The sequence below is a fragment of the Festucalex cinctus genome, chromosome 15, assembly GCF_051991245.1.
Source record: "Festucalex cinctus isolate MCC-2025b chromosome 15, RoL_Fcin_1.0, whole genome shotgun sequence".
Taxonomy (NCBI): domain Eukaryota; kingdom Metazoa; phylum Chordata; class Actinopteri; order Syngnathiformes; family Syngnathidae; genus Festucalex; species Festucalex cinctus.
The window spans coordinates 14276053-14298473 of record NC_135425.1 but is presented as its reverse complement, the minus strand read 5'-3'; the positions used below and the strand labels follow the sequence as shown (position 1 = coordinate 14298473).

The 22421-nt window shown below is 39.5% G+C and overlaps 2 protein-coding genes across 5 annotated transcripts in view; one reads left to right on the top strand and one right to left on the bottom strand.

Annotated features, from left to right (window-relative positions):
* Positions 1 to 25: 25 nt before the first annotated feature.
* On the bottom strand, positions 26 to 4370 carry LOC144001952 (Golgi phosphoprotein 3-like). Its single transcript, XM_077496644.1, has 5 exons — positions 3931 to 4370; positions 3398 to 3529; positions 2876 to 2990; positions 2637 to 2797; positions 26 to 2560 (listed from the first exon to the last, which is right to left on the bottom strand). The coding sequence occupies exons 1-5, from the start codon at positions 4138 to 4140 to the stop codon at positions 2297 to 2299; spliced, it is 882 nt and encodes a 293-aa protein (XP_077352770.1). The 5' UTR covers positions 4141 to 4370; the 3' UTR covers positions 26 to 2296.
* Positions 3282 to 22421, top strand: part of itga1 (integrin, alpha 1) — a 60760-nt gene continuing 41620 nt past the window's right edge. Inside the window, exons 1-4 of one of the 4 annotated variants that reach the window (XM_077496631.1) lie at positions 3282 to 3606; positions 4908 to 4974; positions 5105 to 5257; positions 18349 to 18401. In XM_077496631.1, coding sequence (XP_077352757.1) covers positions 4949 to 4974; positions 5105 to 5257; positions 18349 to 18401 — 232 coding nt within the window. In that variant the 5' untranslated portion in view covers positions 3282 to 3606; positions 4908 to 4948. Of the gene's footprint in view, positions 3607 to 4650; positions 4701 to 4907; positions 4975 to 5104; positions 5258 to 18194; positions 18263 to 18348; positions 18402 to 22421 lie in introns of those variants that run through there. The other 3 variants (XM_077496630.1, XM_077496632.1, XM_077496633.1) reach the window with 3 other exon arrangements.

The window sequence follows — 22421 nt, the reverse complement described above, 5'->3', positions numbered from 1 at the left end:
AAGAAAGCACCACAGCGACGTGAGCTAAAGTCAGGCACTTAAAGAATCCTTTATTTTTGTGTGGTAATACAAAAGCATACATACAGAGAGGAAAAGGAGAGCTCCCTTTTTTTTTTTTGTACAATTCCGTTAGCTCGTAACACATAAAACGACTAATAATTATTAGAATTATTACACAGAGGACGACGCCGTCTTCTTCTGGAGCTACATCTGCCTGTTGCATGCAAGCAGCCCTTCCTGCCTTCTTTCACCTTTGGGTGTTGCTCGTCTACGGGAATGGAAGGACATAAATGCCACCAAACAGATGGAAATCCTCTTCAAACTTTTTAACAGATCTGCACGATAACCGAAACAAAAAAATGAGGTCCCTTTTGTTGATCGTTGTTGGGCCTGTTTGTAGGGATGGTGCTTGATAATGTAAAAACAAAACTTGACCAAAAAATGAAATAAGTATAGTGGAACCTCGTAAATCATAAAAATGTATGAAAATATGCCTAGTTATATTAGCTTTTTCGCATTAGCCGCCATGTGTACTGGCTTTATGTGCAGGTTCTGTTTTCCAGTACATTAGCGGGCGATAAACATTAGCATGTTAGCATTCCAAGTTTATTTAAAAAAAACAAAAACAAAAAAACTGTGTCCGGGTACTTATGTCGAACGATAACCATTACTTCCTGTTCTCCCTCCTAGCCGCAGCACTTTTTTTGTTTGTGGTTTTGATTTGGATCTCCTGTAACTCGTGCCGTGCATTTGAGTGTCTGCTTAACAGAGTCAAGATTTAGGCTACATTAGCTGTGAGACGCAACATGCGCTTGTTTTTTTTTTACAACAAAGCCTAATCTAAATAAACTTGACTATTGTTTACCATTATTTACCATTTATTTCGGTTTAATTCAAAGCGTGACACACTGATACTTAAATTTTCACCTGTTAGCATTTTTTTTAATCTGTGCTTAGTTATTTGCTGAAAATAGGATTCACTTCTATTTGTGATTTGCCCTCCATTGCAACTATAATGATCATCTATTACAAACAAAATTTAGCTATTTATTTGCTCTCCTGTATTTAAATTTATCAAAATGCACCTGTGTACTGCTGGTTGACTTATTTCAAACACGTGAGAGCGGGAAAATAAATTTTCAGGGTGTTGGACTTTGGAGGTTCTGTTGCGTCACCACAAAGCAGTAAGCGCACGCGGGAATTTACGGACAACTTCAACTTAACTAAAACGTCACAGCGAAGGACGAACGTGTCAGAAAGACGGTAAATAATTTTGAAAAGCAAGAGATCTTTCCTGACCTTTGTCGCTTCGTGGAATGACTCATTTGTAGCTGCGTAAAAAAATATTTCAGCATTTTTTTCCTCTTTATCGAGGGGGCAAACCCCCCTCCTCCACACTTTTTTTCGGACTAGCTACAAAGATGTGCAAAAAGAATTGATAAATGACAAAAATGAAGCAGAAGTGGACATCCAATCATGTAAGATGCTGTGAGAAAAGAAAGCAGAATCAAAATAATACAAAAAAAATATATATAAAAATCAAGAAGCAACATTATGGGAAGGAAGATATGATGAAAGCTGTTTGAGCATTAATTTGCGTTCTAAGGTCCACGTGCTAGTAGTATGATTTGCCCTGAATAGTAAGACAATTCAGGACACTAGTAGAACCACTAGTATGCCCTAGTGGAATGACTAAGTCTAACTAGTACCGTATCACCACAAAGTAGCGGAAAAGCACTATTTTTACAAAAGTGTAAGTTCCTTTTTATAATAATACCAAGATGATGCCCTCGTCATTGTACTAGTGCACCATCTTGCCTTACTTATGAGGACAAAGCATGTACAAGTACATGGACCTTAATCTAGGTATCAAAGACGTCGACTAAACGTCCAAATGCGTTTCCGTAGTCCGCATCGTGATTGGCTGAATGTTCTGCATCGGCCGCATCGTGATTGGCTGAATGTTCTCCATGGGAGCAGGAAGATGGCACTTCCTTCATAATCACCATGGCGACCACGGCCATTTTCTCCCCCAGCGTATATTGTAGTGTCCGTTCCGTTCAAAATCTAACCCGACCCTGAACCAGGTGAAGCCCACCACCGATGGGGATTGCACTGGGATACTAACAACAACATGGACCGCACAAAATGGCTCCCCCAACCGGAATTAGATTGTCTCTTTAAAGTCTCCTTTGAAGTCCTTCAATAATAATCAGGGTCCGACTGCATCGCTTGCTTTAAAAAACAAAAAAGAAAGAAAAGAAAAAAAGGGGGGGGGAGTACATGTTTTTCCTCCTCATTTGGTGAAGGCGGCCACCACGGCCCACATGAGTTCATTGGCGCCGACCTTGGTGCTCTCCTTCTCGGGTTCCAGCTCCAGGAGCGTGTGCACCCTCTTCATGCCCAGGTCGTACTGCTCGTCCTGGAGTGGCGCAAAGGCGTTCTCCAGCACGTCCGACGAGTGCGCCAGCAGGATCAGAGACAGCAAGCGCTTGTCCATGCGATGAGGGTCGTTCACCCACTTCTCCAAAACAGAGTCCTGGACCTTCTTCACCAGACGCTGACCACAAGGAGAAAAAAAATGGCTTAATGCTAAACGAGCAACAAACATCAGACATGTACTTTTTTTTTTTTACCTGTTTGATGGTACTATTGGTGAGCGGATGCGTAGTCATGTCAAAAAGTAGGAAGTTCTGTTTCTCCGTGGTGAGGACACCTTTCTCCACCAGGTTTTTGGCCAGTCGTTCCCGGACGTTCCTCAGCTGGTAGTGCAGCTTAAAGGGACTCCAGGTCTCTCCTTAAATGACCAAAAGATAAAACGTTACCATCAACAAAACCTTTTTTTTTTTTTTTTTAAATAATTCCTTCGCCTCACCGCTCAGCAGCTCGATCCAGCTCTGCACCGTCTCGGGAGGTTGCGTTTCCTTAATGTGCTTCAAAGCCTCATCCAGGAGTACGTCTCCGGTTGGTGCGTCGGACTTGCAGATCACCTTGGCAAACAAAGAAAAGAAAATGGCAACAGGCGTATTTGAACAAGTTTGTTAACATCCTGGCTGAGCAGGAACAACTTTCACGCCACGAAGATGCAATCAGGCGTTCCAGGCCATCGCAGATAAACAGTCACACATGGTGGCCACTTGTTGAAGCCCACCAGTGTGTGTTTACAGCCTTAAGGAAGCTATGACTTACGAATGTCTTTTTTTTTTTTTTTTTTTAAACAGATGGGAAAATGCTTTGAACTTTTTTGTGAACCATGTCAGTTTTATTTTTATGTATATGTGCACCATGGAAGGACGACTTATTTTTTCCCTGTTGGGCTGAACTTTAAAAAATAATAATAATAATTTATTTTTATTAATCCATTGCTATTTTTGTAGTGTTGGTTACAAAACCTCACCTTTCTGGACAGCAGACTTTTCCTCCTCATGCCGCAGGCCTCCAGCTGTAGCCTCCCCCGGAGAGCCAGCTCGACAAGCATGCAGCCTCGGAGGCCGGACGAAATGCAGTCGTTCCAAAAGGACGTGTAGCCCTGAGCAAGAGTTGGTTGGATTTGGAGAAGGAGGGGAGGGAAGGGAAGGCGAGGGGCGAAAAAAAAGAAGAAAAAAGGTGCGCTTGTTGTTTGTCCACTCGCTGACGTGTTGGTTGAGCGAGAGCAAGTCACGTAACCAGTGGCAAGTTGTCAAGAAAAGTATCAATTTAATAACAATAACGTGTGAGTTTAGATGGCTATAAACACGAGAATCACGTATTGTCCTCAATGTGATGTTTCGAGGCCCTATTGTCAAGGTTGAAGAAACTAGCTATCTTTGAAAAGAAAATCGACGAAGATCATGCTAATGTTAGCTTTGTTGACATTTGCTAACGTCCCATTAGCTTTAGAGCTAACTGACAAGCTAGCTGACGGATTAAACGAAAACGGGAGCAGCTCACCTCTCGGTCCTTGAGGCCCAGCAGCAGCACCTCCTCCATGAGTGTGAGTCGGGTCTCCTTCGAGTCACCCTTGTCATCTTCGTCCTCCTCTCCTCGACGCGCGTCTTCCTCCTCCGCGTCGGGCTCCCTCTCCTTATCCACGGCGGCGCTACGGGTGGCCTCGGTCCGCCGCTGGACGAGGCCCGAGGTTCTCTGCGTCAGAGAAGCCATGTCTGGCGCTGCGAAACGGTCCAATCCGGAGAAAAGTGGATGCCTCGAGCGAGCGGGAGGCCGCCCAGCATGTACGCCGAATAGGCCAAGTGGCGGAATCTGTTCCGGGGGGCGAACGGGGACCGCCGGTAACGTTGGTGCTCAGACTTCGGATTCGAGCTTACTCGATTTACTCAGCCTACTTCCTGATCCAGCCAACATGGTGGAGAGAGGGCGGGGGGTGACGTTGTTGAATGCTCGCATGAACGGAACCTGAACGCGTCGTTGGTGCCTTCAGGGTCGTCAGAAATGTTATAATAATAACAAGTACTGTATTCTATTCGTACAGTAATATCAGATTAATTCGAAATAAATGTTTTGGTCTTCCAATGAAATAACAGCAGATGAACCATAAATAATTTCAAAGCCATATTATCTACTTAACCAACAAAACATCCCTCAGTCACATGGAGCATGTATTAACCATTTTTGAACACCTGGTGGGAGTCTGCTTATGTGAAATAATTTCTGTTCTGTTCGTTGTCCATTGAAGCTGCTTCCCCAAGAAGCCTGTGGCAGTGGTGGGATATTCATTCGTCTATCTTTTTATTTTTTATTTTTGCTGTTTAATAATTTTATGCTATTCTGACTCACCGTGACGTGACGTGACGTGCGTCTGTTTTCTATAATATAATTAGGTATCACTTATATGTCTGTACGTGTATGTATGTTCTAAACTCCTGTATTTTTTATTTTAAAGAGATTTTTAATTAGTTATTTAAATACAGGTACCGCGGCCCTTGTGAGGAGTAAGCGGTTAAGAAAATGGATGGATGGATGGATGGATAACTACAGGTAGAGAACAGAGGACACTCATCCTGTATCCTCACTGCCACTTTGAATTAAACATGATATCCCAGTGAAGCCCAGCAGGGCCTCTATGGTTTCAAATGGTCCAAGCCGAACATCTGTATTTTACACTTAGGTCATCTGTGCTCCCTCTGATGGCGATGGAGATCTGGTGTGGACGAGAAGCCCGCAATGGCTCCCTGGAGCTTTCTCGGAGGCCGCCCATATTGGAGCCATTTCCTGTCTCAGGAGTGGGCAAAAGACTTGACCCCTGGTGCCCCCTTTCTATGTAAGACACACACACAAACATGCACATGCGATCACTCTTTTAAGACAACACCCCAAGGAGAGAGAACAAGAGAGCTTTGCTTACACTTTCCCCCGCTCTAAGTGAATTAGAGAATCTCTAAATAGCTCAAAACAGTATGTGGTGCTGGACAGTGGGGGACATAATTATGTTTAACGGTGGATAATATTCAAAAAGCCAACGTTGAGATAAAGCAGACACAAGATCATGTGTTTGGTTCAAACATCACGCAGGATTTCCTAGAGCTTGTTGCAATAATGAGACTAGACAAGAAGGCTACCACCAGTGGCACAATAAAAGCTTACATGTGCAGTTTTTCTCCGTGGATGATTTGTGAAAGGTGAAACAGAAGCTCTGTACATTGAAGCTCATGGTGTATTCAAGGACCCCGTATGGACTCAATTCATGAAAGCTGTGACACACGACTTTAACGTTGAAGTTCTGTGCGACTGCTTTTAAGTCGAACGCCTAACTGACATTTTTACAACATTCAAAGGCGCATTAGCAAGTTGAGAGTTTTTTGTTTTTTTTACCTCACTGAGAAAACATTGTCACGTAAGTGTCGCAAAAAACAACAAATAAAACTGAACATTTTATGATATTTGCTAGTGTCTTGCATCACATCAAGCTGAAGTTTCAATCCTTTTCCCGTTGTCCAATGAAGCATTAGGGTGAATGTTTTTTTTTATAACACCAACGAAACGTCGCATAATAAGTGTAGCTTTAACTTTTTTTTGGCTAGCATCACTGCTCTGTTTCATACGATTTTTCGTACAATTGTTACATCTTGCTCCGAATTGTACCACATTTGGTGGCGCATCAGGAAGTTGAATGTGGAATTATTTGACATTGCAGACAAAATTTAATTGAAGAAAAAAAACACAAGAAAAAAATCAAGTTAAAGGCATACTTTACTTATTTTGCCCTTTTTGGCAGTCAAACATTAATATTTTGTTTATAATTAATTTGATACTTTCATTATTTTTCATGTACAATTAGTACCTTTAAAAACATATGTTGTAACTTGCTGTCGACTAAAAATGACATCACAAGGGCTCAGGTAACCAATCACAGCTCAGCACATGACCAAACCTAGAAAACAGGTGTTCTGTGATTGGTTACCTGAGCCCTTGTGATGTCATTTTTAGTCAACAGCAAGTTGCAAAATGTATTTTTCAAAGGTACTAATTGTACATGAAAAATAATGAAAGTATCAAATTAATTATAGACAAAATATTAACTTTTTATTGCTATAATGGGCTAAATAAGTGAAGTATCCCTTTAATTCTTTCATGCTAGGCTAGCCAAACTAAATAAACTCTTTGCTAGTGTTTCACGTCACAGGTGACATTCATTCGAACTTTAGTCTGACTTCGGTCGAACTCCAAATGGTACATTGATGTTAGATGGAACATTAAGATGTTTTTGGGTTGTTTTGAAGTCAAGTCATTGACAAAAACGCGTGACATTTATTCCGAAGTTTTGTACGATTTTATTTTTGAATTTGGAACTGTACCACCTTGTTACGACATTCGATGTAGCATCAGAAAGTTGAGGGTGAAAACTGTGAAATCACAGATAAAACCGAAAAAAAAAAAAAAAGAGTCAAAGCAAATAAAAACGTCTTGCACTCCAAAACTCATATGGGACTCATATGACGTTTTATGGAAAAATCAATGTCACGTTAAGAAGTTGAGAATGAATAATGAGAAAACTAAATCTAAAATTTTGCGAAATTTGGTAGTGTCTCGCGTCAATGGTGAACTTTTTTTTTTTTTTTTGACGTCGCAGACCAAACAACGTCTGGGTGGACAGCTGCTGCACAATTAAGGGAAGTGCTTTGCTTTCGCCACTGAAGGCGACACGAATAATAAACACCACAATGAGCCGATGGTAACGACTGAAAGAAGTCATTTTATGTCTCGCAGCTGAGACAATATGAGCATTGAATGTCGTGTATCAAGTTCATGGATCAGTCAATGGACCGTGGATTTCTTTTTTTCCCCCTTGACTGAATGAGGTCATTGTCCCATTTGTTGAGTTATTCTCATATATAATTTGCGGCTGATTTTGCGACATTTGTTCCACTTTTCATTCCAGTTGGATCACTTCTGAGTGTTTTTACTTTAAAAAGATTTTTCCTGTGATCCTCCCTTTCCTCTGTTCTCCCTCTTCGGGCTCGACAGGAAGCCTTGAACAATGGGACCCCTCCTCAGGTCCTGCGCTGAGGATCCCGACGTACATGTAATGCACACACGCTTCGTCATGCTTCATGTTCACAGGTGCACAGACACGCGTGTGTACAGACACAATGGTGCGAACGGGGAAAGTGATGCCAGCAGCTTGACAAATCGAATAACAGCTGGGCTTGTTGCTGTGACGCTAGCTCATTTCAAAATTTTATTGATGGTCATTTTGGTAGGGTTGTGTGCAGAGTGAGTCAGTTGTGGTTAAGAAATTATTTCGTGTTTATTAGGGGCAAGGCCTGTATTTTTACAGATGCATTTTTGGAATAACATTACATCCCTGGTTACTGCTCTTTTTCGATTATATACATAATGGTCAACGGTGTGAGGCGTTTATTCAGGTAAAGGCCTTTATTTTTACAAGCCCGTTTTTAAAAATGAAATTAACACTATTATACTAGTATGTTGAAATTTTTGTGAATTGCGACTAAAGTAATGTCAGAAGTAATTTATTTACTCGTCTGCAGATGGGCAACACATTTTAGGAAAAATATTAAACATTACATTACCCTATATTACCATTTATGACAAGTGAAACCAGAATATTGTCTTTACTGGGGATTCTACTGGGCGTGAGGCCTTTATTTTTTACAAATGAATTTTGAATGATATTAAACAGTTTTGTCAATATATTTAAATGTATGTCAAGTGAAATTGGCATACTGTGCACAGGTGTTTATTTACTCAACTGTTGATGGGTACGCATATATTAGAGGTGAGGTCTTTATTTGTGTAAATGTGTTTTAGGAATGAATATTAAACATTTTTATCGGTATTTTACAATTAATGTCAAGTGAAACCAGTATTGTTGCTAAGAGCCTTTATTCACTCAACAGGTCGGGAGGAGCATTTATTAGAGGCAAGGTCTTTATTTTTACAAATGGCATAATTAAAAATATTTTTTCAATATTTACCTGCATTTTCTTTTATTGTTGTATTACAATTCAACAAGTGTAAATGGAATTGATGCCAAGGACGTTTATTTACACATCTGTAGATAGCGGGGAAGCATCAATTAGAGGTGAGGCCTTTATTTTTCAAAATGCATTTCCTTGAGTAATATTAAGCAGTAGGGGTGTGAATTGCCTAGTACCTGACGATTCGATTCGTATCACGATTCACAGGTCACGATTCGATTCGATACCGATTAATCCCGATACGAATGGTCACGATTCGATACCGATTAATCCCGATACGAATTTATAAGTCGATTGTTGCGATTTTTTTCCATTCAAATTTAGAAAATACTATCAGTAAATTTGTACATGTACACTGTAAGATTTGTATGAATATATTTATCTAAAACTTGAGGCTTATAACCGTGAGCCACTGTACACAAACAGTTTGCAATCTGTTTCACATTTGAACAGCATTAAAATAAAAATATTAAGGCTTAATGTGCCGTTCATATAACATTCTTCCATGCTCAAGGTGTGAATCCTAAAAAAAAAAAAAAAAAAAAAAAAAAAAAATCGATTCTGCCGATTATTGAATCGATTCGAGAATCGCGCGATGTAGTATCGCGATATATCGCCGAATCGATTTTTTTTTAACACCCCTATTAAGCAGTATTATAAGTGTATTATAGTTTATGTTCAGTGAAATTGTAATAGCAGCCTCAGCCATACGATTTAATAGAGGGAAGGTCTTCAAGATTGTGCCTTGGTAGGTTCTGCTGTTTGGGTTAGCAACAGAGTTCCAATGGGCTCAGCAAAAACTATTTTTTCTGTTTATGAACAATAATATCTGTGAACTCAGGTCAATGTACTTACTACCCAGTTTTCCTCCCTGATGGGAAAGAAGGTGGTCGTCCATTTGAGGGGGGCTTTTATTTGTGAAAAAATGCTTTAATCCTGAGCAGATGAGTAGTTTAGTGTGTACTGAGACCTCTCAAACATGTGATTCGATAGGTGGAGAAGCCAAAGCGAACTCGATCAGGGGAGCGTGTAGACCTTTTTGATCTCAATCACCATCTGCTTACCAAAGGGGAGCGCTTGAGGGCTCAAGACACACGCATACGCACACTGGAGGTCATGTGAACACCCAACAATTTGGTGCCTTCTCGATTTAACATACACCCTGTCAAAGGGAACCAAACTCAACCTGTTCAACATTAGGTTGGGATGCCCCATAGCAATATATGTAAGCATTGACTTAATGGGTTCATGGCATGGTCAAAAAACGGTTCACTACGCATATTTGCAATGAAATGTTTACGTTCAGATGTCTTTTTTTTTTTTTTTTTTTTTGGAAGTGGGTGGGAGGGGGGGGGGTTCTCATTTCTGAAACATTCATTTATCAGGCCATATATAAAAGCCTCTTCTGCTTAACTTGATAAAAAAATGATTAATTTAAGGGACCCACATACCCTCAAATCGCACGAGAAATTGCACACTGGTGACAGACAGGCCACATCGTTGACCTATCTGTGAAAAAGATGAGCACATAAACTAAAAGTCAGTTAAAAGGGATTTTTAACTAATATGGTCATCAATGGCAGTGAATGAGTTAACATAATTGCTAAAACAAAATATAGATTTTGCAGATTTGCAATGAATGGATTTAATTAATAATGAGGAAAAAAAAAACAATGTTTAATGGGATTTGTCCTGTGTTTGACACTTTTGGATGAGTAAACCCCATACCGGGTCAAATTGACCCATGGGAATCTTCTTCTGCTTGGCTTGATGAAATTTATTTAGCATATTAGCAATGGAATAGAATAAATTTCTGAATGAAATAAAGTATATTGGATTTTTTTTTTTTTTTTCATTTTACACTCTAATGGATGATTAATCAAACTCGCATCCAGTTGACCCATATCAAAGTTTTTCTGCTTGGCTTTATGTTATAGTGGTTCATGCCACATATTTACACATAAATAGTGAGTAATGAAGTTATTAATGAGATTTTTAAGCAGAGTTTTCGAAATTAAAAAAATAATAATTCTGACATGCCCTGGGTCATTTTGACCCACATTATTCTTGTTCCAGAATGTAACAGGAGGTTTAAAATGTTGTGTTTTGTCTACAATGACACCTAATGGTTACACTATTCTTTAGTGCAACTGATCTTTAACCTCATTTTATAAATCACCCTTCGTTGTTAATAAAACGACTCGATAAAAAGAGCTTTGAGGCTTTTGGAGGTCGATTTTTAGAGGAAACCGCTGTGTGAATGCCTCTCTACACAAAGCATGTTGTCGTAAAAAGCACGACTACGCCAGATGTCACGGCCTGAGTCGTTGGGGAATATGATCCCTTGCAGGACTGACGGCGGCTTGACACGCCAAGAATGTGTTGTCACGCGTGGTTCGCCCAGACAACTGTGTTTGCGCCTACATGCCTCTCACCATACATAGTGATATACTGTTTGTGTGTGTGTGTGTGAGGCTTTTATTTGTGCAAATCCATTTTTTTAATCATATTAAACGTCACTGGTGCGTTACTCGCGTTTAGTGAAACTGGAGTAAAAGTATGTGGGCGTTTGAGCATTTATTTACTGGACAGCGGATATGCAGAGTTTTTATTTTTATTAGGGGTGAGGCCTTAATTTATGAAAACACATTTTTTATACTTTAGAATGAAATTTGAGTAATATTGGTGGGTGTTTATTTACTCAACAGTAGATGAGCAGATGAATCTATGTGGGGCAGGGTCTTTATTTTTCCCAAAAGTGTTTCTGGAATACATTTTGTTTATTTTCCAATTTATGTCAAATGTAACTGGAGTAATGTCTTCAGATGAGGTTGGGGGTTGTGTGGCTTTTTGAGGGTGAGGCCTTTTTTTGTACAAACATTATCTAGAGTAATATTAAAATATACTATAAGCATATGTGAATTTATGTACAGTAACATTTGAATAGTGCTTGTAAGTTTCACTCATTTGAAGATGTTGACTGATGCCTTTATTTTGAATAATTAATTCAGAAATAATTTTAAACTATACTACTTCTATATTGCCAGGTTATCATTGTAAATAAGAAATGTTTCTCAACTGACCTACCTGGTTAAATAAAGGTTAATGTCCATTGCCGTTTTATTTAATCAGCTGCAGATGAGCAAAGGCGTTTGTTAGGGTTGGAACATTTATTTTCGCAAATGCATGTTAAATTAGTTTATTACAATTTCAGTCAAGTGTAACTGAAATGATGTCTGGGGTCTTTCCTATACTTATCTGCAGGTGAGGAGACATGTATTAGGGGTGAGGCCTTTATTTATTTATTTATTTGCATACTGTCAGGTTTACCTGTTTGACATCTATTAAACTCGACACAAAAAGGAGAGAAGATATTCAGTTCAGGGCTGGCGAGGAGAGAGCAGAGGAACTGACTAATACAATTCACTCCTGCACTCTCTTAAGATTCCTCTCCTCACCCTCACTATTTATTTGGTTTTCCACGCCCTTTCCACGCCCCCTAGTTACATGGGTGTTCCAACCCTAAAAATGCAAATGCAAGGTATAGTTGGAACACAGTGTACTTGTTTCTCTATGTGTTGTGCATGTGAGTGGAAGATTGCTGAGTACATGTGTGGTCAATCATTTCTTAACAGAAAACAGGCGACCTCAGCAGACTGCCTCGAGCCATTCTGCTGCGTTAGATGTTGTGGTTCTTCAGCTTTTGAGTCATCTTCAAAAAGCCAGGCTGTGTGCAATTCTTCTTTACAAGCAAAGCAGTCTTCATTGCAAACAGAAGCAGTTCTTCATTGCAGCAAATGTATGATAACTTATTTACAATTATTCCTACAGATACATTTTAGGAATAATATTTAAAAGGTGTATCTGTATGTTGCAATAAATGTCATGTGTAACTGGGCTAATGCCCATGGGTGATTTTTAATTTATTTTTTCTTATTTATTCCCTGTCATATATTGGAGGTATGGCCTTTAATTACACAATGTTACTTATGTACTGTATTACATTTCAAGGTGCAAGCACTTATAATGACCGTCATGGCTTGGCTGTTTTCTGGGTTTGGTCATGTAACGTTCACAAGCTGAATCCTGAGGCACTGTGATGTCATTTTCAGTTGCAGCAAGTGGCAATACAAGGCAAAATGGCCGTCCTGCAGATGGAGGAAAAAGGGTGGTGGATTATTCTGCTTCTTATTGCACAATATTAATCAAAATATTGTGTTTGCACTCCTGGGTGTGTATATAAAATGTATTATTGAAAAGAAAAGGTTTGACATGCCTCCTTTAAAAAAATATTACTGCTATACAGTATTACAATTCATGTCAAATCCTCTGTGACAGTGTTGCTTTCAAGGAAAAAAAAAAGAGCTTGAAACTCACCATAGTTCCTATCCTATTTGTGGTTCATAAACAGTTGGTTCCGTCTCAACACGTAGTGGCCATTGTTAGGCTCGTGGAGCGCAATCCGGCTAGCAGAGGACAAGGGAGAGGTCCCGTGTGAAATCACTTCCTTGATTGCTCATTCCCGCCCTTTTTATGATTAGTTGTAAAGTCAGCAATGCGCAGGAAACTGAGAATGTCAATGTTTTTCCTCAACTAAAAGCCGGCGTGGCCCAATTTGACACTCGATACGTTATTCGCTTGAGAGAAATAAATGTACGTCAAATAAATGAGCTCTTTTTAAATATTATTGTCATTGTCATTGTCAAATATTATTGCCATTGACAATAAATCACCTCATGTGAAATGCTGCTAGAAAAAAGTGATTAACTTGTGAAAATGAAGTCTTAATAGAGATAATGTGATGAGAAATGTGAAATAAATTAGTAACATTGCACACAAAAGTCATAATGTTACGCAAATAATATAACAATACGAGAAGAATTAAAAATAAAATAAAAATAAATAGTATGAGAAGGAAATCATAAAATTCCAACAGTGAAGTTTAAAAAAAATGCTATGAGAAGAACGTCAGTATTAAAAAAAAACAAAAAAAAAACACAACAATTGTTTCATTACAGGAATAAAGTTGTCACATCAACTGTCTACTTTAAAAAAAAAAAAAAAAGGTTTAAAAAATGGGCAAAAAAGGGGTTATCTTACGAGAGACGTAACATTATGAGAATAAATTAACATTTATGGTGATAAATTGATTTATAATTTTAAGTTAAATGCCCAGTGTACATTGTGACTGCTTTCTATCATCTTACAGAATGACACTTGATCATTGTCAAGGGATCGAGCAAACAACAATGCCTGATTATCGCTCACATCCGCTATCAAACAAAAGGAGATATGTTCCTCTGTTCCGACTACAGACAAATGATTCACTGCTTTTAAGCAAAGCGGCAGGGAGTTGCCTTATTTGTCAGCATCCAGGATGTAACTGAAGCCCTTCGTCAGTGTTGACGGAGTCAAAGGGGTCAAGACCCGACGCTCCCTTTTCATTCAGTGAAGTCAAATCAAGCTCAGTATCCTGTCAGCCAACCACAAATAGTAGATTGATCTTGTTAAAAATTGACGCCCATGTGTTTGGATTGTTGTTCTTAGCGGCCCCCAGGGCGGTTAAAGTTCGACTTTGAAGCTGGACAGCTCATTTTTACCCACAATCGTAAACCTTTTGGGGAGGGAAGGCATCAATTACTTGCAATTTTTTACTATTAATGGGAGGGTTATTTCCTTAACAACACACAATAGCAGCGGACAGTGTAGTCCAAAATTCATTAAAATATGTTAGCGTTGTCCTTGCAGCCATTTTATGCCAGTTATAGGCTATTAGAAACCTTTTGGCGTCAATCACTTGCAGATTTTCGGTAATCGTGGCAAGGCTTGGTTCCTGTAACTGTACTTCCTGTTTTCTTGACAGACACAATTGTGAATATGTGGTGATGGTGGATGGCTTCATTGATATCGTAACGTGTCAGATTTCTCTCGGACAGGGGTCTCCAAGTTCGGTCCTCGAGAGCCACTATCCAGCCTGTGTTCCATGTCTCCGTCCTTCAGCACAGCTGAATCTAATGATCAGTTGTTCAGCAAGCTTTTTAGAAGCCTGATAACAATCCCGATCATGAATCAGGTGTGTTAGTGGAGAGAAACATGGAAAACAGGCTGGATAGGGGCTCTCGAGGACCGAACTTGGAGACCCCTGCTCTAGGGTTTCCAAATCCAACCCCACCATGTAATCCTTCTATCGCATCTGTTTGTACTGTACTGTTTAATTAACGATATACAAGTCCCGCATCCACACAAATAAATGAGCACAGTGGTTTAGAATGAGCGGTGATCAAAAGGAAAGGTTACCAAGGGTGAAGTTAAGCAATGCTCTCCTCATGCTTATCTTCCTCTGGTTAATGTCGCCGTTAAAAGCATCGGCGAAGAGGGATCTGCTTTCTCTCACGACGACTCGTCTCAGGACTCGACATAGGACTTGCTTGTTTGCCCCCATGGCATTGCTTAAGTCAGGCCACTAACACGACCATGAGAAAGCGGTATCCGCTTACAATGTTGGTGGTCTGCAAAAGAGGCGATGAGTTCTGTCGTATTAGAGTTAACACTCTCTTAACGTTGCTGTCAGCTGCCGTCTCCAGTGAAAATAGTCGATGACAAATGTTACGGGAATAAAGGGATTTTATGAAAGAAAAAAAGTGCAAGAATGTTCATAAATTGCTTAGTAAAAATGTTATGGTATCAGAGAAAAACTTTTACATGCTGCATGAATAAAACTGTCATGCTGTGAATGTATAATTTCTGACAAAGATAAATTCGTTAACATTACACAAAAAAAATTGCAATGTTACAAGATGTATTTTGTGGCAAATGTATGCAATATAATAATAATACAGGAAAAAAACTAACATGACAATAATCATTAACTTTTTTAACAAAGCAAAAAAAATTGTAAAAATTCGGTGTTGTGAAAGAAAAACTGTAATATTTGTAAAACAACTAACGTACAAAACACTGTAATATTACGGGGGGGAAAACTAACACAAATTAAAATATCTAACATTACTCAAAAACTTTTAATATTATGTAAAAAAAAAAAAAAAAAAGAGGCAACATTATTGCGGAAAACCTGTACAGATGCAAAAATAATGATAGCATTATGAAAGAAAAGTTACATTATGAAAAAGATCTAATAAAACGGAAAAAAAAAAAACTTAAAAAAATTTAGCAGTAATATTATGAAAGCTATAAAATTACGGGGGAAAAAAAGCTGTAATATTACGGAATAAAAAGTGAAATATTACAAATCGAAAAGTTTAAACCTTCTGAAAGAAATTAAGAAAAATAGCTGTAACATTAAAAAAAAAGTCTTAATATATATGTAGTTCAAAGGATAAGCAATATGAAGCAAAAATTGAAAGGAATAGTCTACAAGTTATTATTATAATTATTATTTTAAGGGTAAGAGTTTTGATTAGATGTAGCGTACATCTCTAATATGCCTCTTGCTCTTACTCTCGAACTGATGACTTCGATTTACATTTGACTTGTCTACATTTTTAGATTAATAGCTTCACCGATCCACAAGTCATACCATTTTTAGCCATCCGTGCGATTACCCGCTCCTTATATAGCGAGCTACCACTTTGCTGTCGTCGACGTAAACACGTCAGAACCATTCTTTTGTGTACATTACAAATTCCTGGCGTGTTCTCCGGAGATAGATGTCCCTCGCGGGGCCGAAATGAGCAAGTAAAGATTCCCTGTCAGACTCGATAAAAACAAATCTGCCCTCAAAGGGAGTTTTGTCTTCGTTAGCCAGCAGTAACGGCAGCACGACGCTGATCCTGTTTTCTGGATGTTCTAAGAACATGTTGGCTTAAATTAGATGAGGACTCATTATCTTGTCCACCTCTAATGCTCTTCCTGTCTGCAGATGGAGCGGGCGCATTAGAATCGGAGGAAACTCAACAAATGGGGAAAAACACCACTCGAGGTGCGTAAAAAGTACGGGTGGGGGTAGAATGGTGAGGAAATGCGTGAGATATCTGCAAGGGCTGAAGACAGGAAGGACTTGTGTAAGCAAGTTGCATTGGAATGCCGAATGCCACTTAATGCTGAAACCAATTTAGATCTTCCAATCTCACTAGATTGGTCAAGTTTATGTTAATGTTTATGTATTGAAATTAAATGTTTTGGTGAAAAGATGACATTTTGAAAGTCGCTTGCCCAACACTGATGATAAATAAGTCATATTGCAGATGACAACTCTGTTGATGTAGGCAATCACGGAGAAGGATAACTGCAGCCATGCTACTCGTCAAAGTCTTGGAATTGATACGCCGGTGTGCTTGTAGCGAGATCAAGATAATTGAAATAACACAGGACTGAAATTGGTGAGCTTTGGCGATGCGGGTGGTTTACATATTGGAACAAGCGGGCGTTGTTATGCAGGTTATTATTGGATTATTGACACATATGCCAGAACCTGCATTGTTACTTTATATCCCAACATTGCACTCCACTGTACTCAGATTTAGATGAGGGATTTGTGTGAACCCTCCACCACTGTTGCTGCTCTGATGATGATGATGATGATGATGATGATGATGATGATGATTTGCATCACATTTCACTTTGCAATTTTCGTAACTAAATAACACAACAATGTCTTCAACTTTACTTTTGCTTTGATTTGTTTCCTGCAGGAAGTAATGGAAATATAAAAGCTGTTCAGAAGAATTCAATAGTGAATGATTTTGGGGGGTTTTTCTGGCTTCCAAGTCAAAATTAATCATTTTTATTTAGGGTATTTTAAGTTATTATATATTAAACAATCAAGAGGATAATTAGGAGGAAAAATATTTTAGAGAAAAGGCCCATCAAAAAAAAAAATAATCTCAAACGTCATAAATGACAACACATGACATTTTCAAGAAAAATAATTTAATTAAAAAAAAACAAAAAACAGACAAGGCCAAAATTTTCACATAACTCTAAAAAAATAGACGCTTATGGCTCCGATATGGCCCCTCAAATTGTTTTGTTAAAAAAAATATTTACTGGTCAACAGAAATATTAAATAAGTGACAGGTATATACTCTTTATTTTCTATATATATTAAAAAAACAACTAATATTACATTATCTTACTGGCTCACAATAGTAGAAGAAGTCATTTCTTCTTTGTTTGTGTCTGCATGACTGTATAGTATTACTGCCTCCTGGTGGGCAAGGCGGGCACACCAAGCACTAACAGTTTACATTAAATTTAACAATGGTATTACTGTCTGTTTTTATAAAGTAACATATTATATAATGTTTTATATTTTATTATTTCCACAAGCAGTTAATACAAGTTTACAATGGAATATTGTTTGACATATTATTTAAAATATTTTTGGTATTTTTGCCCTTTTTCGACGATTAAAAATCTTCAAATGTTCCTTGTGTAGTTCATAACGGTTTTATGGCCACCCTGCAACTGAGAAATTACGTTTCCGTGATTTTCTATGGGGAAAAGAGTTTGGTATTGAACCTTGAAGGTTCCGCTGTATACATTTACATGCCACCCTGTGCATGTTATTATAATGCAATTGAAACGAATGCTCTGTAGGCTCAGCTGTCACTTAAACAGACAGAATCATGGCGTAAATGTTCACTTCCTGGCACTAGTAAGAATTTCCCATGCTCCAGCGGCAGACCGAGCCCCCCGAGTAGGGTCCCGCTCATGACAGAACATCCCTCCTCCTTCCTCCTCCTCCTCTTCTTTTTCCTCCTCATGCTGCTGCAGTGCTCGGCCGCTCAGAGCACAGGCGGACGCGCTATGGACTAGATCTCATCACACTGAAGACTTTTTCAGTTTTTGGTGGGAGGACGGGGGTGCGTGCGCGTCGGGTCATTCAGTCATCCCGCGTCACGAAACTCAGTGGAATCATAACTAACGGTCCGTTTATTTTTTTTGACAGAGCCAAAATGCCGGGGACTTCAAGTTGCCCTCTCGCGACAGCTGCGCTCACTGGTGAGTTCATTATTACAGTACCTAATAAAATAATTGCTAACAGGCGTCCTTTTCCAACAGCGCTGAGGTCATTAAACAGTGTGGTAACCTATATAGTGTCATTTATAACACATGGGCTTTTATGGATTCTCATGAAAGTATATGTTATGGGCACATTAGTTTCACGCTTTTACTGATGATTAAAAAAAAAAAAAAAAAAAATCAGACCATCATCTACAATTGAAAACAAATTCCCCATGTCTAAATGTTAGGCACTAAATTATAGCCAATCAACAGCTGCTTAGCTAGACAACTATTATTTAGAGCTAGAGGTTGTGGGTTCAATCCCCGGCCGTTGTGACCATGTGGACGTGCCCTTGAGCAAGATACTGAAACTAGTTGCACCTGATGCTGCGTCATAAGTAGGTGCATGTGAGTCAGTGTGAAAACGCTTTACAAGTGAAAGGACAAAGTCCAAAGATAGTATCAATGTGTTGTGATTCTGCCTTTAAGGGGCGTGGCCTAGTGAGCGCGACATCAAGGGTTGTCATTGAGTTAGCATCTTCTTCGCATTAGTTGGCTGTCAACTACTGCTTTTGTGTTCTCATTTGTGATTTGCTGTTTTGCCATGGCTCTCCTTGCCCATACTTGTGGGCATTATTTTTTTTAAGAATGGAAAAACAGATTTGTTGGGTTGTTATGATTGTATTATTGTAATGGTTTGTTTTGTGTTCTTGTTCTTGAAGCGCTTTGTGACTCCTTTTTCATCATCATCTTCTTCTTCTGTCTCCCTGCTGTGGAAACACAAGTGCGATCAGGATTTACAGTTCCAAACCATAACCGTGACGAGTTGATCCGGACAGTTTGTTTCAAACGTGGTTAGGCAAAAGTGCAGTTACAGTCAAGTTGCGTTAGTGAATGCAGTGTTTACACCCCGCTGGAAAAAAACGCTTTGCCGTTGCCGTGCGAACGCTCGTGCGGCGTCACAACGTCTGACTCACTCGGTTGACTCCGCGCACATCGCTCGCCATGTTAAATCAGCAATTTCATGTTTTCCGTAAGGAAGTGTTCTGCGGATCGGGGTTTGAAGCTCAGCTTTAAACTTCCTATGTGGAGTTTCCATGTTCTTGCTCCTTGTTTATGTGGTTTTTTTCAGGCTACTCTGGCTTTCTACCACCTTCCAAAAACATACTTTAGGCTCTAAATTGTTCATTGGTGTGAGTGCTTGTTTGTTTTAATGGGCCCTGCCTGTGATTGGCTGTGATAGGTCATGAAGACAAGTGCGTTAAAAAAATGGTTGGATGAGTGGCGTCCCTCAGGGCTCACTTCCGGAGTCCTTCAAGTTCTCTTTTTTAAAAATAAAAAAATAATAAAAAATAAAATAACTCTTTATTACAGCACCTACTTAGATGATTTATTCAAATTGGACAAAACATTGAATTTTGGAGGCAACATGCGTGGTTGTTGTTTGATCCCTGGTCTTTGTGCTTGTGACCATGTCAAAGTCTCCTTGAGCAAGATACTGAACCCCCATTTGCTCCTGATGCTGCAGCATCAGTAATGTCTAGTCAGTATGAATAATGCTATTTAATTTTGAACAGAATTGTCATAGCAATGCCCACCTATTGTGAAAATATACCCACTAGTGGTTGTCAGGAGTATAGGTAATCTGAGCAACCAGATTTGAATGCTGACTTCCTGCCATCATTTTTCCTTGACCAGGTAAAATGACCTGATCTAAACCCTATAGAGCATGTTTCTCAGCAAGTGGCAAATCTATCAGACAAGCAAGCATTCATACCTATGGACAATTTAAAGTCTTTAATTAACCAAATATGACTTTTGTCAAGAAGTGTGGAACAGTAAACCTCCATTGCAGGTTCTAGGTTTGTGGTCCTGGTATTTTGTAGTTATTTTTTGTACATAGGACTCTATTTTGGTCCAACTCCTCTGTAGAGTGGCTGCGCTGTAATTCCACTCTCGACCACTAGATGGCGGCACACTTATTTAGTTTGAAACAAACAATTTCAAAGAAGAAGAATGAAACCAGAAGTGGTGGGTTTTTTTTAGGCATGGAACTCACAAATTCCTCACAAAACGTGCTGGAGCTGACATTCAAACCCTGAACCTCAGAACTTCGAGACAGACATGAAAAACACTACAGCACCGTGCTGTCCCACTCAAGCCCCTCTTCCAGTCAAATGAAAGTTGGAAGATGATGCGTGTTGTGGGGATTTCCTTCAGTTGTGTCCAAGTAGGTCAAGCTTGGGGGCTAGTAACGAAGTATGTTGGCTATCAATGCCACCCCCCAACCCCACTAGCACAATGACATCATCAAGTGAGCCAACCATGTCCTTTTTTTTTAATATCAAATTTCTTCATTTGTGCCCATTATGCCAGCTTGAGATGCAGAAGCTCATGCACCAAATCATTATCTCCCCCAGCCATCAACGTAACCCCCCCTCCACCCCGCTCTGTGACCTCGGTGCCGTCTGCGCACCTTCACGCTGATTGTTCCCGAATGTATCTGGTTGTACTTAAATCCGTTGGCGTGCGCTAAAGACTGCTCCGCTGTGACTTCACCTGCGTTAGAAGCTACAGTAGATAGCCGCACCACCCCCGCACCCGGTTCCGCACCCTAGAGGTTATTTTAGTGGCAAGCATTTAATCTCCACAAATTCCTAACGGAGATGGGGTGGGGGGGGGTTACAGGTGGTTTGAGTTTGGACTGGAATAAAGGGAAGAAGGCATCTGGCTTCAATCTGCTCGTGTTAGAGCGAAGTCGCAGAGTAAAAACTTGTAACGCGCTTGTGAACCAACATGAAGTCAATGATGCGTTTTATTAGGGATAAAAATATTAATCGAAATAAAATCGACAACACAATGTAGTACAACGACATTTTCAAATGTTAGGTCTGTTTTGTATTGTTTTTTCATCTAAAAAATGTCATCATTTTGTATCTACTTTAAAACGTCAATGTTGTATAGTTCACACATGAAAGGCAAGCTAATCACTGCAATGTTAAGGTTCACTTCTCATTGTGACCCAACTCAAATAAACAGCAACCACGCTAACAAAAATTCAAAGAAAGAGACAAATTCCCCAAACTATGACGCGAGTGAACGCAGTAAACTGTGATAGCGCTCCACTGAGGCTGATTTGGAATCATTATGCTTTCACCTCTCGCCTTCATCGCTGTGACACTCTTAGGAAATCCAGCACAAGTCTCAGAGACCTTTCGCTTACATCCTGCAAAACAAACCATCTGAGCTTCTTATTGTTCTAACTCCTGTTAACCCGAACCCTTCTCCTAACAATACCCAACTCTCAATTTAACCATAATGCTAACTGTAATTATAATATCCAATCCTAACAAATTAACCCAATTCCCATCCCACTGGTATGAATATTTTAAGACTAGCAGCCATTGGAATCAGAGATAAAGAAAGTAAAAAGGTTGCCATAGTTTGGCTTTCGCCATGACCTCGTTTACCTGCCGGTTGAGTACAAGCACCTGTAGCCAAAGTCAAACTGCGGCAGGGTTTTTACTTTCTGGACCTGGATTTCCCATCTCTGATCAGAATGGGCTCTTTGCACAAATCCACTACTTCCTGAACTCAACACCACACCTTCATTTCCTGTCTTTCATGAGTGGACAAGCTGATTAATCCAGGTGTTCCTGATCTCAGTAACTACAACGACATTGGCCAGACACACCTGGATTAATCAGTTTGTCCACTCATGAAAGACAGGAAACAAAGGCGTGGTATTCAGTTCAGGAAGTAGTCAAGCTGTGCAAAGAGCCCATTGCCAAAGCTAGAGAGGCTAATCGCTATTGTAACCCAAAACCAGCTTTTTTTTTTTGTATGACGACTGTGTCGCCTTGTTGGCAGACAATTCGTTGCCTCAGCAGGAGACAAGCACGTTTTATTTACTTGTATACAATGTTTGTTTTGATACGTCGTCATCATGTTACGATATTAAAAGCGGAACATCAGTTAAAAAGACCTGGATTTTTTTTTGTTTGTGCATTCCAGGAC